The sequence below is a fragment of the Chanodichthys erythropterus genome, chromosome 15 (assembly GCF_024489055.1).
Source record: "Chanodichthys erythropterus isolate Z2021 chromosome 15, ASM2448905v1, whole genome shotgun sequence".
Taxonomy (NCBI): domain Eukaryota; kingdom Metazoa; phylum Chordata; class Actinopteri; order Cypriniformes; family Xenocyprididae; genus Chanodichthys; species Chanodichthys erythropterus.
Genome location: NC_090235.1, coordinates 24634575 through 24649558, shown reverse-complemented (window position 1 = coordinate 24649558; position 14984 = coordinate 24634575). Strand labels below are relative to the sequence as shown.

The 14984-nt window shown below is 37.5% G+C and overlaps 1 protein-coding gene across 20 annotated transcripts in view; it reads right to left on the bottom strand.

The window, feature by feature from the left end:
• The window catches only part of LOC137002072 (microtubule-actin cross-linking factor 1-like), a 184030-nt gene that overhangs the window by 102235 nt on the left and 66811 nt on the right, over nucleotides 1-14984 (bottom strand). For 14 of the 20 annotated variants that reach the window (XM_067361534.1, XM_067361545.1, XM_067361536.1 and 11 more), the window contains exons 2-6: nucleotides 8725-8786; nucleotides 5185-5274; nucleotides 4456-4551; nucleotides 2450-2527; nucleotides 1439-1531 (exon numbers count right to left, since the gene is read on the bottom strand). In XM_067361534.1, coding sequence (XP_067217635.1) covers nucleotides 1439-1531; nucleotides 2450-2527; nucleotides 4456-4551; nucleotides 5185-5274; nucleotides 8725-8786 — 419 coding nt within the window. Of the gene's footprint in view, nucleotides 1-1438; nucleotides 1532-2449; nucleotides 2528-4455; nucleotides 4552-5184; nucleotides 5275-6615; nucleotides 6684-8724; nucleotides 8787-13113; nucleotides 13958-14984 lie in introns of those variants that run through there. The other 6 variants (XM_067361541.1, XM_067361553.1, XM_067361552.1 and 3 more) reach the window with 3 other exon arrangements.

Below are 14984 nucleotides of genomic sequence, written 5' to 3'. Positions count from 1 at the left end.
CACATGTATTCAAATGTTTTTGCAACATGTAGTTTACGTGTACTTATTTGTGTGCCACTGGCCTGCTCTGTTCTGATCTAATTACAACGATTTGTCAAGATAATTGAGAGTTGTTTCAAATATCTGCTCTCTAGGTATTGTTAGAAATACAGTGAATGTAAGATAATAGATTCAAGCACTGTGAAACAGCGTGAAACAAACACAAGCACTTCAATTTCGTAATCTATTTTTCTTTCGGTCCACCTGATTTGTCATTTCCCATCTTCATGAGGCCTCTGTCTCCTCCATTCATTTCTGCTGAATCATGCCCATTGAAAAAGCTTTGGGGTCATACTAAACACAATCTCCTTGGCAACCAGCTGCATATGTCACCTTGTGATGTCACCAATCTGTTGATAACAACAGTTCCCCCTGCTGGACAGTCATGAAAAGTACAGCTAGTGTTCAGAACACTATACTAAATATTTAATATATATCTATTGTATTATCAACAGAGATTTTGTTGAATAATGCATCATAATGGTTTCATTCATTATATTTGATAACAGCTAGTTGGCATTGTGGCCTTTTCTCACTGCTGATGGCTGACTATGGTTATGCTCAGATTAGAATACTTCACAACTGTATACTGCACTTTTCTGTATGCATGGAATACTCACAGATGGATGTCCTATATTAGCCAAAATGTAAAGCATACAATCAGAGCATATAGAATATTTTAATGTAATTTGCATTTCCGAAGAATAAATGTCTTGAGTCATCATTTGATAAGACTGCCACAAATTATTTTTCTAGAAAAATGTATCACATTTTTATGTGATTACTTTAGTACAATATTTGTACAGTTTACACAATTTGCAATGAGTAGTATTATATTCTGGACATGGCAACAAGCAAGGGTAAAAAATATCTTCTGATAAACTATCATGCAACCTATATAAACTGCCTTTATAAATGGGATGTTTTGAATTCTACCATCCAGCAGCGCAGACTCCATCCAGCAGACCTTACTTTTCTAGCTTGACCCATAAGTATAGAAAATAAGGCCATTTCACAAATGTGCTCTGCAGGGTCCATTCATGTTTCTTTATGAACATGCAGGCTGGCAGTGCCTGTCTAGAACTGTCCACAACCTCTGTCCACTCATTCTGTTGAACAGACAGACTGGCAGGGCTTTTCTTTTAAAACACCATATGAACCGGCCCCTGAGCGTATTCAGAGTCTGAGGTTCTCTACCCATCACATCATTCACCATTGCCTCTTGAGTTTACTTATTCTTGCCATGGACAAATCCCTGTTACTCAAACTGACAGCTACTGACACAAGAGGCTGGTAAACAGCAGCTATTAGCATTAAGTAAAGTCACCTCTAACTCTGCCATGCTGTGTTGAGCACTACATAATCAAGTAGGACGCAGATTAGACTAAGGTGAACTTACCTGGAAGTGAAGGATGATGGTCCAGATCAATCCCAGTGTCAGCTTTGGGTTCCCATCTGTGATGTCATCATTGCGTATATTCACTAATTTGACCTGCATTAAAAGGCAAAAAGGCTCTGATTAGTAGAAAATATTTAAATTGGTTTAAGGTGTATGTTTTTCAATGTTAAAAAATATTTTAAAAACCACACTGATGGCCAAAAAAAGACCATAACTTTACTTGAATCTGCTAATGCCTAGGGACTGAATGAGTGAAAAAGTAATTTCAGGGCAGCTTTGGTGTTTGTTGTCCTCTTATGCTTACAGCTGTCAGAAGCTATGTACTGTGTATTTGGAGAAGGGTGCTGGTTGGCATTTTGTCTGGCTTAGGGACCCTGTGCTGGGGTGAGATCAGGGAGGGGATTGGACAGGCTTGTAAGAAACATCTATCACTCCAGGTCATGTTATCTCAAAGCCATGTCTGCGACTGAAGCACACCGAGACTGAGGACAGAGACGTCCCAACCAATGTCTCAACTTAACCACCTAAATGTGCATTATATTACTTCATCAGTGAGGGTAACCAGCCTCAACACTAAAGGGGACACGTCCAACCCAATATTCAGAATAGTAGTTGATGAATATGAGACTTTAATGACCATCTCTTCAACTCTTACAGTAGCCCACCCAATCGTGAATATTTAGTTTTATCCTTGAATTTGTACATAAAGGACTGAAAATCTGTAACGACTTGAGGTTATTTCTGAGAGTGAGAAAAGAAGTGAGAATAGGGCTACTTTAACACTGTTGCCGCAGGTTGTTTTTCATGTTCGTGGGTTGAAGTGACCCCAAATAACATGATATTTCGCCCCTGGAATGCAAAGTTTACAAGGGGAACCTCACCAAAAATGCGAATTTTACCCCCCAGGAACGCAATTTTTACCCGGTAATGCGACTGGGCTAGTTTTGAGTAGCAATTGGGCAGGTTTTGTTGTAAAAACCCGGCAACCCTGGTAAGTGTAGAAACTCATACCTGTCTCTGCTTGAGGAAGTCCAAGGCAATCTGCACATTCTGGAGTCGGTGAAATCGCATGCGACCCTTTTCCCTGGGCTATATGGAGAGAGAAAGAATGCAGATGAGTGCACTAATAATCTGAGCAAATCAGAGGTCTGTGTGAAAACAGGACTGTTTCATTAGCACAAGCCTGAAAGCAGCAAAAGCAGCACACTGCAAAGAGACACAAGACCCTCTTACTTTCAGTAATTAATAATCTTGCCTCAGAGTTACAGGGAATAGTTAGCATACTGTCACCATTAGCAAACCATTCAACCAGCAAAGCTAAACTTCTTATTGCATCACACACTCTGTCTTGTTCACTAACATATCTCTACTAGTGGGTGACCAATAGCAATATCTAGAGTGCAGGGCAGTAAATGGCCGATATAATAGCAATATACAATACTGTTCAGTAAGGATTCATTTATTTAAACAAATACACCAAATCTATTAACAAGGCTGAATGGCTAATTCTATTAATTAGCCAAGTCAGCATGGCCAATAATCTCAAAATGGCCAAATATTAGGGGTGTGACGAGACGGTTAGCTCAAGAGACAAGAAGAGACACGAGATTGAGTTCATGAGACAAGATGTTTACATAGTATTTTTAAGAAATTCTAAATGACTAAATAGGCTACATGACTAGAAAAATAGTCTACAGGTGCATTTGAAATGTTTGAACTAATCATCTTGTGATGAATGTCATTGCAGTTCTACTTTCTGAATATGAACGATCATATGCAGTAAAAGACAGTACAATACTCAGCACTGTAAAAGGTTTTGCCACAAACTCAACTGACTGTCTTCTCTCCTGTACGATTTCTCTTCAGACCCTCGAACTGTACATGATTTATGAGCTTCTACAACTTTTGACATCCTAACTGAATTCCTTTCCACAAATTGATTATAGAAATAAAAACAGTATAAATAAAAATGAATAACAGTTTTCTCTTATCCTTAAGTGCAAACAATAAGTGCAACCATAATTAAAGCACTCTCTCAATATTCAAAGTGCAAATAGAGATCAAATGTTTCTTCAAGCATGATACAGAGCTAAGAGATGGTTACAACTAGGGACAGGGAGCCACTTTCAATATGCGGGGTATTGAAATCGCGTTTTAATGCGGGCTCGCATTTTATTTTCACTATTTCGCGATCACGTGCCGAGAAGGCATTCTGTTAGATCAGACATTTGTCCAACGCTTTAGGTTTAGTTGTCAGTCATCTTGTCACTTGATCAGTGAACTCTGATTCTTGCTGCATGTACAGTGCTTGTGCTGGATAAGCTGGATGGATTTGAAGCGACCGTTATCCAACTGAATTTAATTAAAAAGCAAAACAACAATGGAGCCGTAATGTAAACGTAGCGGCGGCATATTCTATCCTAATTTCACCCTCACACTCTGTCATGGCAGTATCACAAGACAGCTTTTCACCTCGACGAGAAATCTTGTCACATTTTAATCTTGCGAGATCTCGTGGCACGAGATCTCATCACACCCCTACCAAACATCATCCGATTAATTGGCCTGGCCAATATATCGGTCTATCACTACTCTCTACTGAGGTCATGTAGCAGACTCGCACACCGTTACATGCAAAGCATGCTCACTATCACCCACAAATACAGCAGCGTGTACAGCAAACCTGCAAACAGGTGAGCAGAAAAACCCCACAATAGGGCAAACGTGGCCAAGTCATTTGATTGAATGTGATGGAGTGTTGGCAGCACTGAAGTGAAGTGAATATAAAGAGTGTATACAAGGCAAGGTCTCTCAAACACCTAAATGTACTAAATATAATTAAGCGATTATCATGAATTATGCGAGGTATCATGAATTATGCATCGGCATATTAGACATTCCCCTTTGCATAATCATGAAATTGACCTGCCCTTTGAATCCACGCCATGCAGTGTACAGAGATGACTGTGTGCGACTGTGTGCATTTCATTTGGGGTGGGAGGGGGGGTCACACATACTCCCTGAGCTCCATCCTCCTCATCCTCCCCACCCATCAGGATGAGTGGGGGTGCGCGTGACACAGATGCTCTCCGCAGAGTCGACACGCCCTTGTGCTGATGACATCATAGAGAGGGTCACAGAGAAAGGATGAAGACAGAAACAGTGTTGAAGGGCTGATATATGTGCGAAACAACAGTTGTAAAAAATTAAATCAAGATGGAGGAAGAGAGTGAAGCAAAACAAATAAAAATTGCAACTCAAAAATATATAGAAAAAACAACAACAATAAAATGGGATGAGAGAAAACAATGGCGACAGAGAGAGAGAGAGAGAGAGAGATCGCAGAGGGCATGTGGTGTGTCAGCAGTCTGTCTCTGTTAATCCACCCGCCAGTCAGTCTGCCCCAATGCATCATGGTCCGAAGCCATCAGAGTGGACAAGATCGAGTGCAGAAATAATGTACTAATGCAGATGTCATTTCAACACACTGCAGTGCATGTCAAACTCAGCTGTTTCTGCAAGACCTGTATCTACATTCAGCAACATCAGCAACAAGCCATGACTCTGACACTCCCAGGTCAACTCATGTGACATGATCCCCAGGTAACATGTGGCTCTGGATTGCATCATTGAAAATAAAGCAGATCTCTGCCACATGAATTACCCAGGAGAACTGCATTAAGCATTGGAACCAAACTTGTGTATAACCTCTGTGTGTGTTAAGGTAACGGTAGTTGCTTACTTACCAGTGTGACACCAGACAGCACCTCAAGCAGAGAAATAAGGTTATGCCCATCCCTTAGATCCTCATACAGGTCTGTGATATGTTTTCGCACCTGGAGAGAGAGAAACAGAGTTAGAAAGAGATGGTTAAGTTCTTTATAGCTTTAAGAAGCCTGTGTAAATCGTGTGTATTATGAGCAAGAGTGCAACAGTTTCAATAGAGTGCGTGCTATAACTGCCATTTTCTGTTACAGACTTTAAACATTAAATTGTATTTAAAGGACTATTAGCAATCTAAATTTTGGTAGGTTGCAACACAGAGAGTTGAATAAAACATTTTCACAGCTAGGCAACTGCAGTGCACTAACTCGCACCAGCAGAGGGCACCAGACTCATTGAGATGGGCCAGTAAACAAGCAACAAGAAAAACATGGAGGATCTTGAAGTTTTGTAATTCAGTGCACACACACACACACACAGACACATGCGTGTGTTTGGATTCAGAGATCCTAAGCTGTATACAGCAGATCCAACACAGCTGCCTCCCCACAGGGCCACAGAGGAACCATCTGCTGAGTATAAAAGAACATCCTGACAACTCTATCTCTCTATCCTCTCCATTCCCCCACTTTATAATTTATATTAACTGCTCTTTTTAACTTTCTATTGACCAAATCCGCATATTAGAATGATTTCTAAAAGATCATGTGACATTGAAGACTGGGGTAATGACTGCTAAAAGTTTTGGCAACACAAGAATAAATGATAAAATCCATTTAAACAGAAAACAGCTATTTTGAAATGTAATAATAATAATTCACAATATTACAGTTTTTACTGCATTTGGATTAAATAAACGCAGCCTTGGTGGTCATAAAAGACATTAAAATTAAACATTAAATTATTATATTATATATGTTTCCATTACAAATTAGCATAATAATTTGAGTAAAATGCTGAAATAATAAATTAACATGAATGAGAATTTCTTAGTATTTATAGCTAAAATCATGTTCTATAGTATGATTTGAGAAGAACCAAAGAACATCTTGTGCTTCAATTGAAACAAAAACATCTGTATAAAAAAAAGAGATCACATGATCAATGTCACAAAGAACGTTTTGGTTGCATTTATGTTCCCACACTCCCTGTGAGCAATGTAGTAATTTCTTTCCACTTCTGTGTCTCTTAGGTCACTTTAGTGTTTATCACAGGTGTATTATCATGGGATGCCTTGTTTCCATGGAGAGAGAATAATAAACTATACTTGGGCATTGGAGTAATACCCATGTGATGGGGTATTAAATAATAAAAGATATCACACTCAAATGTGTTTTAGTTTTCAGTCATTCCTGAGGACAGGTATGTTGTGCAACCTCTCTCAAACCTGTTCCACATTTCTGCAATGAGCTCATTGTTTATGTTAGAAGTGTGTAAAGAGAAAACACACTGACGTGACACAAACTACACATGCTGCTTTGTCAGTCAGTGTTTGCCTGAGGATAACAGCATACCTGTTCACCTGCCAGAGATGAAGAGAGATATGTAAACACAAACGCTAACAGGTATCATCGCCTATTTAGTATCTGCTAATGAGACTCATTATCAAACTATGGCCCTGTCCCAAATGGCACACTCCAGACTTGTGGACTTCCTCAGAGTCCACACCTTGGTGACGTCATGTAGTGCAGACCTATAGGGCCCTTGGCGCGAGTGCACGAGGGCGCATTGAGAGGGGACAGACTCGATCGTCACGTTTCTTGACAGAAGCTGCAGGTTCGGGGATAATATTTAGCATCAAGAACAGGTTTCTTTTCTTTTGCAAAATATTATCTCCATGTCAACTACACAGCCTGCTTTTGCTTATGCCACCTGGGCATTAGACAAAATATACATGCTTATTTAAATAATGTATACAGTTGTAATAACACATAATGTTCCATTTGAACTAAGATTACAATTTTAACACATAATAAACATGTGCGTGAGTTTCAGATGAATTTACAGGTTTAAATATAAATACTAGGTTTACATATGACTCAGTAAAGCCCTGACATTTGGTTCTATTTATTTAATGAATCATAATGCGATCGTATTATTCAGCACGCTATTATTATGTTTGAGATATCAACCACTGGTCGATGACCAAAATGTTTGTATAAACTGTAGGTAACAACTGGTAAAATGTACACCTAGGTCATAAAAACTGTAATGATACCTACACTCAAATATTTTCTTCTCAGCCATGTCATCTTTTGTTCTTGAGCGAACTCTCCTCGTATCCGTTGTCTGATTGGCATTTCGCAAGGATTCCTGGGTAGTTAAAGTGTGCGGAGCCTGCATCTATGCGGGCTTCGGCGAAGACCGCTTCAAGGGTACAAAGGGGGCGCTGCTGAGCACACTTCAGAGCGTTTAAAAATGCTGAATGGGACAGCCTACGGACTCGTAGACTCGGCAAGCACACGCAATTTAAGTCCACGAAACCGAAAGTCCACATGAAGTGCGCCATTTGGGACAGGGCCTATGTGAGCTATGCTACAACAGTCAAAAAAAAACAACATTTGAATAATTGCTGATTTTTGGAAATAATAATCAGAGATAATCCTAGACTGTTGAAATGGCATATCAGTGCACACACAATCTGTGTTTTGTAATAACATGGGTAAAAAAAAAAAAAAAAGACAGTCTGTCACCTCTGATAAAGAGGAACCAAAAGAGTCACAGAGGTCTAGGACGGGTTTTCAAACTGGGGTCCAGGAACCCCCAGGGGGCGCAAAGGAGTTCTAAGGAGAGTCCATGGAATTAAGTGATTAAATAAATAAAACAAATTTGTTTATTTATATAAATACGTAATAAATAATTATATCACTATAATGAGTAGGAAAAAATGTAATATATAAATATTTTTCAAATGATATTTTACACAATATTTTCACTGTATAAATTGGGTCTTTAAACACATAAATTATTTAGCTGCCTTTAAAAATTTTAGGATGGAATTCCCTTGCATGAGTATGATCATATTTGGGGGTCCGTGGCATCTTAAAATTGGAAAACCCCTGGTCTAGTATATACTGTATAACTCGCTACTTCTAGCATCTAACGTTACAGCAGCACTGTGTAAACGTATCTCATAAAGTCTGACCTACATTGCAGTAATACTAGCAGAGTTATGAGGTCACTATCTCTAGCCACATAACTCTGGCCCTTCTGTGGTTGGTCATCTGCCCTGCCCTTGAAATACCCAGCATTCTTTGCTCTCATGATCTGTAGTCAGTAGGGCAGGAGATACAGAGGATTAACAGACACACAAATATAGTTCTAGAGCATGTTCAGAGTCATATGGATACTGTGGAGGTACTGTTGTTATTGGTCAATTTATAACAAACTCATTCACTTCCAAGATTCACTTTACTCCAAATGTCCTAATACTGAAGAGATTAGTCTGAGTCTTGTGTGTAAGTGTGAATGCGTGTTCAGCAGGACTGGAGCCCAGTGGGCAGCAGGCCTTATCGCGCAGTGCAGCAGAAAAGATAAAAATAGCCTGGTGTGCCGGACTTTACCTTTATGAGATGTTTGTTGACCCATTTTGTGAAAGTTTTCTTCTGCACCCTGTCTCGTTCATCTATGAAAAGAGAGATGGAGGAGGAGACAGCAGAAAAGAGAGGAAGAGGGGGGAGGAAAAGAGATTGGGTTAATTATGTAACACAACAGGAAGACTACAGCATGCTCTGTATTATTTACAAGCATCCCTCTGGTCTTGCTTTAAATAGCCTGAATTCGTCAAACATAGAAAAGACTAACTGTAAAAAGCTAAATAATGTATTTAAATGATTATTACAAGAAAATATTAAATATATTTTACTTGTGGTCACAATTCAATAGAAAGCCATTTTGTATATACACTACCGTTCAAAAAGTTTGGGGTAATTACAGTAAAGCAAAGACATGTTGTTCCTTTGAAGTTTGAACTTTTTATTTAGGAAATAGTCCTTTAAAAAGTTTCAACAAAAATATTAATCGGCTTTTTAACTGTTTTTTTTACATTATTAATAGTAATACTAATACTAATACTAATACTAATAATAAGAAGAAATGTTTCTTGAGTACCAAATCTGCATATGTGACCCTGGACCTGGAGATTTATAGATCACCTGAAACCTGAATAAATAAGCTTTCCATTAATGTATGGTTTGTTACGATAGGACAATATTTCGCCGATATACAAACTATTTGAAAGAAAAAAAAAAGAAATCAAAATATTGAGAAATATATCGAGTCCTTAGCAAAGCATATTACTTACAAAAATAAATTTGATATATTTAAAGTAGGACATTTACAAAATATCTTCATGGAACATGATCTTTACTTAATATCCTAATGAATTTTGGCATAAAAGAAAAATCGATAATTTTGACCCTTACAATGAATTGTTGGCTAGTGCTACAAACACTGTATATCTGTGCGACTTATGACTGGTTTGATGGTCCAGGGTCACATATTAGAATGATTTCTGAAGGATCATGTGACACTGAAGACTGGAGTAATGCTGCTGAAAATTCAGCTTTGCCATCACAGGAATATTTCACAATATTACTGTATTTTTTACTGTATCTTTTTTTATCAAATAAGTTCAGCCTTGGTAAGCATAAGAGACTTTTTTCAAAAACATTTAGAAATATTACTGACTCCAATCTTTTCAACAGTAGTATGCGTGTATTTTTCTTATGTAATGTCAGTTCCAGGCTATTTTCATTGCAAGAATGAACTAGTTTAAAATACAATGACAAATAAATACAAACAATATAATATACAAACACTATACAACAATGATAAGCTATTTCAATTTGATAATTGACAGAAATGTTTCTTTTTTCTGGCAAGTACTGAAGCATGTGCGTTGCTCGCAGTGTTTTCGTCCTCTGTCGCCTCACTATATGAACGCACAAATTCATCTCCAGAGCCGCTCTGAAAGTCACTTCATCAGCATTTAACTGCTTCGTTTGAGAAAACTACCGTCATAAACAGAGAGAAACTCAAAGCTCTAGGCAAACCGTCAAAATAAAAGTTTGATTTCACATATAAGAAACATATTACTGTTGTACAGTTGAACTTAGATAAATTAATTTAACAATAAATTATTAAAATATATTTTTAAACAATAATCTCAGTGTTTCTTCCATGTTTTAATTTTAACAGTAAAGCTCTGTTGTGCAGCACATTGTCTGACAAAAAAGTTTAATTTCATGATTAAAAGATAAATTAAATGGTATGCGTTCATTTGATTGCCAGAAAAATTTATATAGACATCAGAACTTCTGAAGAAAAACTCATTAAAATATATTTTTTAATTAATAAATATTGTTTTTACGAATTCAATTAATTAGACATGCTTTTTGATTATTAAAATGGAATTAAACCATTAAAATGGAATCCAGAAAACTTTGAAGGGGAAAGAATAAAACGTTTATCATAGGGCCCAAAAAAATGTAATTTTTTTGGTAAACTTTTATTAAATTGTTGGTAAACTGGACAAGATTCATTATTTCAATAAATTAGACATGCTTTTTGATTACTAAAATTTAATTTTTACCATTAAAATGGAGTCAAAAAATAAATAAAACGGAAAAAAACGGAATCCAGAAAAATTTTAATGGAAAAAACAGAATTTGGGAAAAAATAAAATGGATTTCATAGGGCCCTACATTTTTAAAACACCCTTGAAATCTATATTTTTTTTGTATAAAACATTAAATCCACAATATAAAACAAATTATCAATAGGCAAAACAGGTTAGAGCAGTACATCAGTAGCTACATTAGCAGAGGTTTGGTAAAATTGGAAACTAGGCTGAAAGTTTAAAAAAAGACCAGTTAATAGGTTCATTAATGTTGTCACCTGACCTACATTCTCCACAACTTACTATAGCATGTAGGAGGCTGACAAAGTAACACATGAATAGAGGCTCAGAAAACCATGATAAGTGAACATTCCGGCTGATAGAGACTTGGTAATGCATCATACCCTAGAACTGCACAAATATAATGTTTTGAATGTCATCTAATTCAGTACATGTTTTTGGGATAACAGTCCTAATCTGACACCTAATGCAGTGGATGTTGGCATGGTCTTAATACAATGCAAAAAAGGAATTGTGGGCAGAAAGTTTTGAATTGCAACATAAACTTCAGGCCTCTGAGACATTTTGTTTCATATTCTGAACATGCCAGACTAGTGATGCAGCCAAGCACAGAATAGAAATTGATCACACAGTCCTGCTGTTCTATGAGTTCATTACACGCCTTCTTTATCTGCCTCTTTCTATTGGCCTCTCTAACTGTGAGGCTACAGTTGATGTGGTTGCTATGGATACATACCAATACTAAGCAACCATGTGCTGCAGACGGCCCACTTCCTCTGATAAGCACACACAAAACATCCTACTCTCAAAACACACAATATACATGCACATATACATTACAACCAAACCTTTTATTATTAAATGGAAAATTTTGAAAATGTCTGATTAGATAAGTCACATATGAAGCTGCAAAATGTAGATGTGCGTGTAAAATGTAGACGTCACACACGTTACCACAGATTCTGAATAAATAGTTCGCCGAATAAACTGTAAGAATAATATAGATATGAATGTGCAATATTTTTCGTATCATTTGATGCTTTTATCCAAAAGTGACTGCATTCAAAATATACATTTTATCACTTCATATATTCCATAAATATATACAATGTAAACTCTAACGCTCAAAATAATTAGTTGGTTTGAGTAGGACAAACTTAAATTAAACAAATTAATTCAGTCAAATAAACTTTTATGAGTATTTAGCACTTTCTTTCTTTCAAGGTCACAAAACTGATATATTTTAAGTAAAGTGAATTGTTTCATTGTTTTGAGTTTTATGAACTTATTTCTTTTAATTTAGATGAACTTAAGTTTAACTGAAACTGGGCTGGGATTTCTATTTCCCAACATGCTTTGGCATGACACTCTAAAGGGAAAGTAAATGTTAAAATTAAGTGTTATATAATGTTTTTTTGTGCAAGATTAATGTTAAGTGGGAGATTTAGTAGTGATTAATGTTTTGTTATGCTAATTTATAGGAGTTTCTGTCAATGTGGATTTTTGGAGAGTTACCATCATGGTGACAAGTGGTGCATCTGGTTTGCTTTGAGAGCAAGTATGTTAAATGCTTTATATTGCTGTACTCGTTCAGCAAGTACTATACCATGCTATTGCTAACATGTTATCAAATTAGCATTTTCTGAATTAGCTTGTTATAGCTAGCTAATTTTACACTCATAAAATGTTTACATTGGGGTGTATATAATTATTTCAAAAAAGCCATTAAAAAGTCATATAAACAAACTGCATAACCAATGTTTTTGCATACCCAATGTTTCCTTCCTAAATTACTGTACAAAATGATTGACTCACAACATATGTCCTCTACTACCATGGGAATTTGTGTGGGAATTCAATCTGACTTTTGAACAGAAGTTAATACCTTAATGAGTACAAGAAACACACCTTTTTTGGCTTCTCACATAACTCACACACCCACTTTTCTAACAAATTCAAGCACACACACATACACACTATTGCAAAAGTAGCAGGAAATATGTGTCAAGGTTCTTCTTAAAGAGACTTACTCCCTTTTTCCACATGTCTGTGACAGTCACACAGAGGCACATTCTCGTTTCTCAGAACAGTGAGTCACTGTGTGTTGCTTTACACGCCCTGCACTGGGCGAACATGGTACAGAACTGTCACTGTCATGTTCGCGCTCATCCACGTGGACTTTTACACCGATACAGCATCACGACAACAGTGGACAGACACATCAGCAAAGAACACATCCGCTGACACGCAAATCACAGTGCCCATGTGACTAGGTGACGACATCCGCACAGGAACACAAATAGAAACTGACCTGTACAGCACATGAGAGCCTGCAGATGGGCATTCAGGCTCCGTTCGGTGCAAAATTCAGGCCACATTCTGTTGGTGACCTATTCCTTTTGGCTTTCAGAATGATCTACCTTCTCCTTCGTCTTCGTCGTCCTGACATGTCTCTGAGTGTGGTGTTTCACACCTTTAATCCAAACACACTCTGGTTGGAATCAGAAATCTCTCCTTCAGAGTTGAAAATCAAGTCCACAGTTGAGTGAAAATGCATAGATATTTTCAGTTCCTCATTCTTTTCTATCTACGGCTCACACATTCTACCTCCTCGCTCGCCGGTCTTCCCGCTTGCTGCCATATCAAAGCTCAGCTTAAGCAAGCAGTTTGGCTCACACGTGTATGTCAAAGTCGACAAGAGCTCCTCCTTCACTACTAATAAGGACTGAAGCTCCCCTCCTCCCTCAAACCTTGGCCACTCTTGCTCTCTCCGAGGTGAGAGCTGTCGTAAACATAGTAAAGTCTGTTGTCCTCTCCACCTCTCAATTTTAAGCACTCAAAATCCGTGGTTACTCAGTTTCCTGCAGTTGAATGAAGATCATTTGTGCTGCCATCTTTCTTTAAGAGTCTCTGTGCATGTGAGCAAGCTAGCAAGTCAATTCAAAGGTCCAGATCATAAAGAGTCTTATGATGCAGGTTGACAAGGTCCAATCGAGCAATAAACAAGCGAATGACGAGCTGTTACGTCATCATCATTCCCTTGGCAGAGCTCTGCAAATATATAATGGAGCTAAGGTGAAACGACTGAAAGTGAAAGTGAAAATGAAAAGGAATGTGGGGGAAAAGAGGGAGATAGACAAAACGTATCCTAGGGACTTTTTTTAAGGATGAATGAAATTAATGGACAAGTCTAGGGCTGCATGATAATTGTTAAACTAATAATCATGATTATTTTGCTAAAAAAAAAAAAAACAATTGTGATTATTAATCACAATTGCATTCATTTGAGATTTTTTTTTTTACACTTTCACATAAGCACACATTAAGAAAATGTCCACTCATACGTTTATTTGATCTTATCTCTCTACATTATGAAAACTGGTAAAACCTTAAGGAGTAAAATTTGTAATATTAATTATAATAATTCCAAACTATGTAAATGTTTTTCTATTAAAACAACAAAAAAGACTTTGTATTGCATCACAGCTGCATAAGTGCCTTCAGCAACCACAGCTGCAAACAATAGAGTCAAGATTCATGTTTGGATATACCGCAGGCGATTATGCTTCAAAAATCGTGATCACAATTATACTATGATGAATCATGCAGCCCTACTAGTTATGTAGTTCAGTCTCCACTTGTCATGGACATTTGATCACAAACTGCAGAAACAGGGTCCTTTTGCTGCGATCAGAAACGTGAGTCAGCAAAACAGGCAGTGAAGAAACTACCGCGATGCTTGCATGATCTCATAAAGCAGTGACCGAACACAGAGCCACAGCCAATGTGCAGGCAGAAGTGTTCTCACATCTGATCTCAGAGTGTCCCAGTTAAACAGCTCTTTAAATCCCTGCAATGATGCTGAATGCAAAGTAGGAAAGGTTCTGATCATCCTTAGAGAGCAGAATGCACCCCTGGTCCGTCACAAATGTTCACTCACAATGCAATTACAAGACAGCTGGGGCTCTTCTCTCATTCCTCCTTCCTGAAAGTATAGGTAGGTAATTTCCATTAGTGGTCCCTTCACTTTCTGAAAATTCTGAATTAAATCCTTTCTTCCATTTCCCCGTTTTTTTTTTTTTTTGAGTCACTGTTGTTCGACAGCTCTCTCCTCCTGCGGCCCTCTGAACTATAAATACCAGGCAGAGCTTACACTCCTAATGCCACACAGAGTGCTTATCC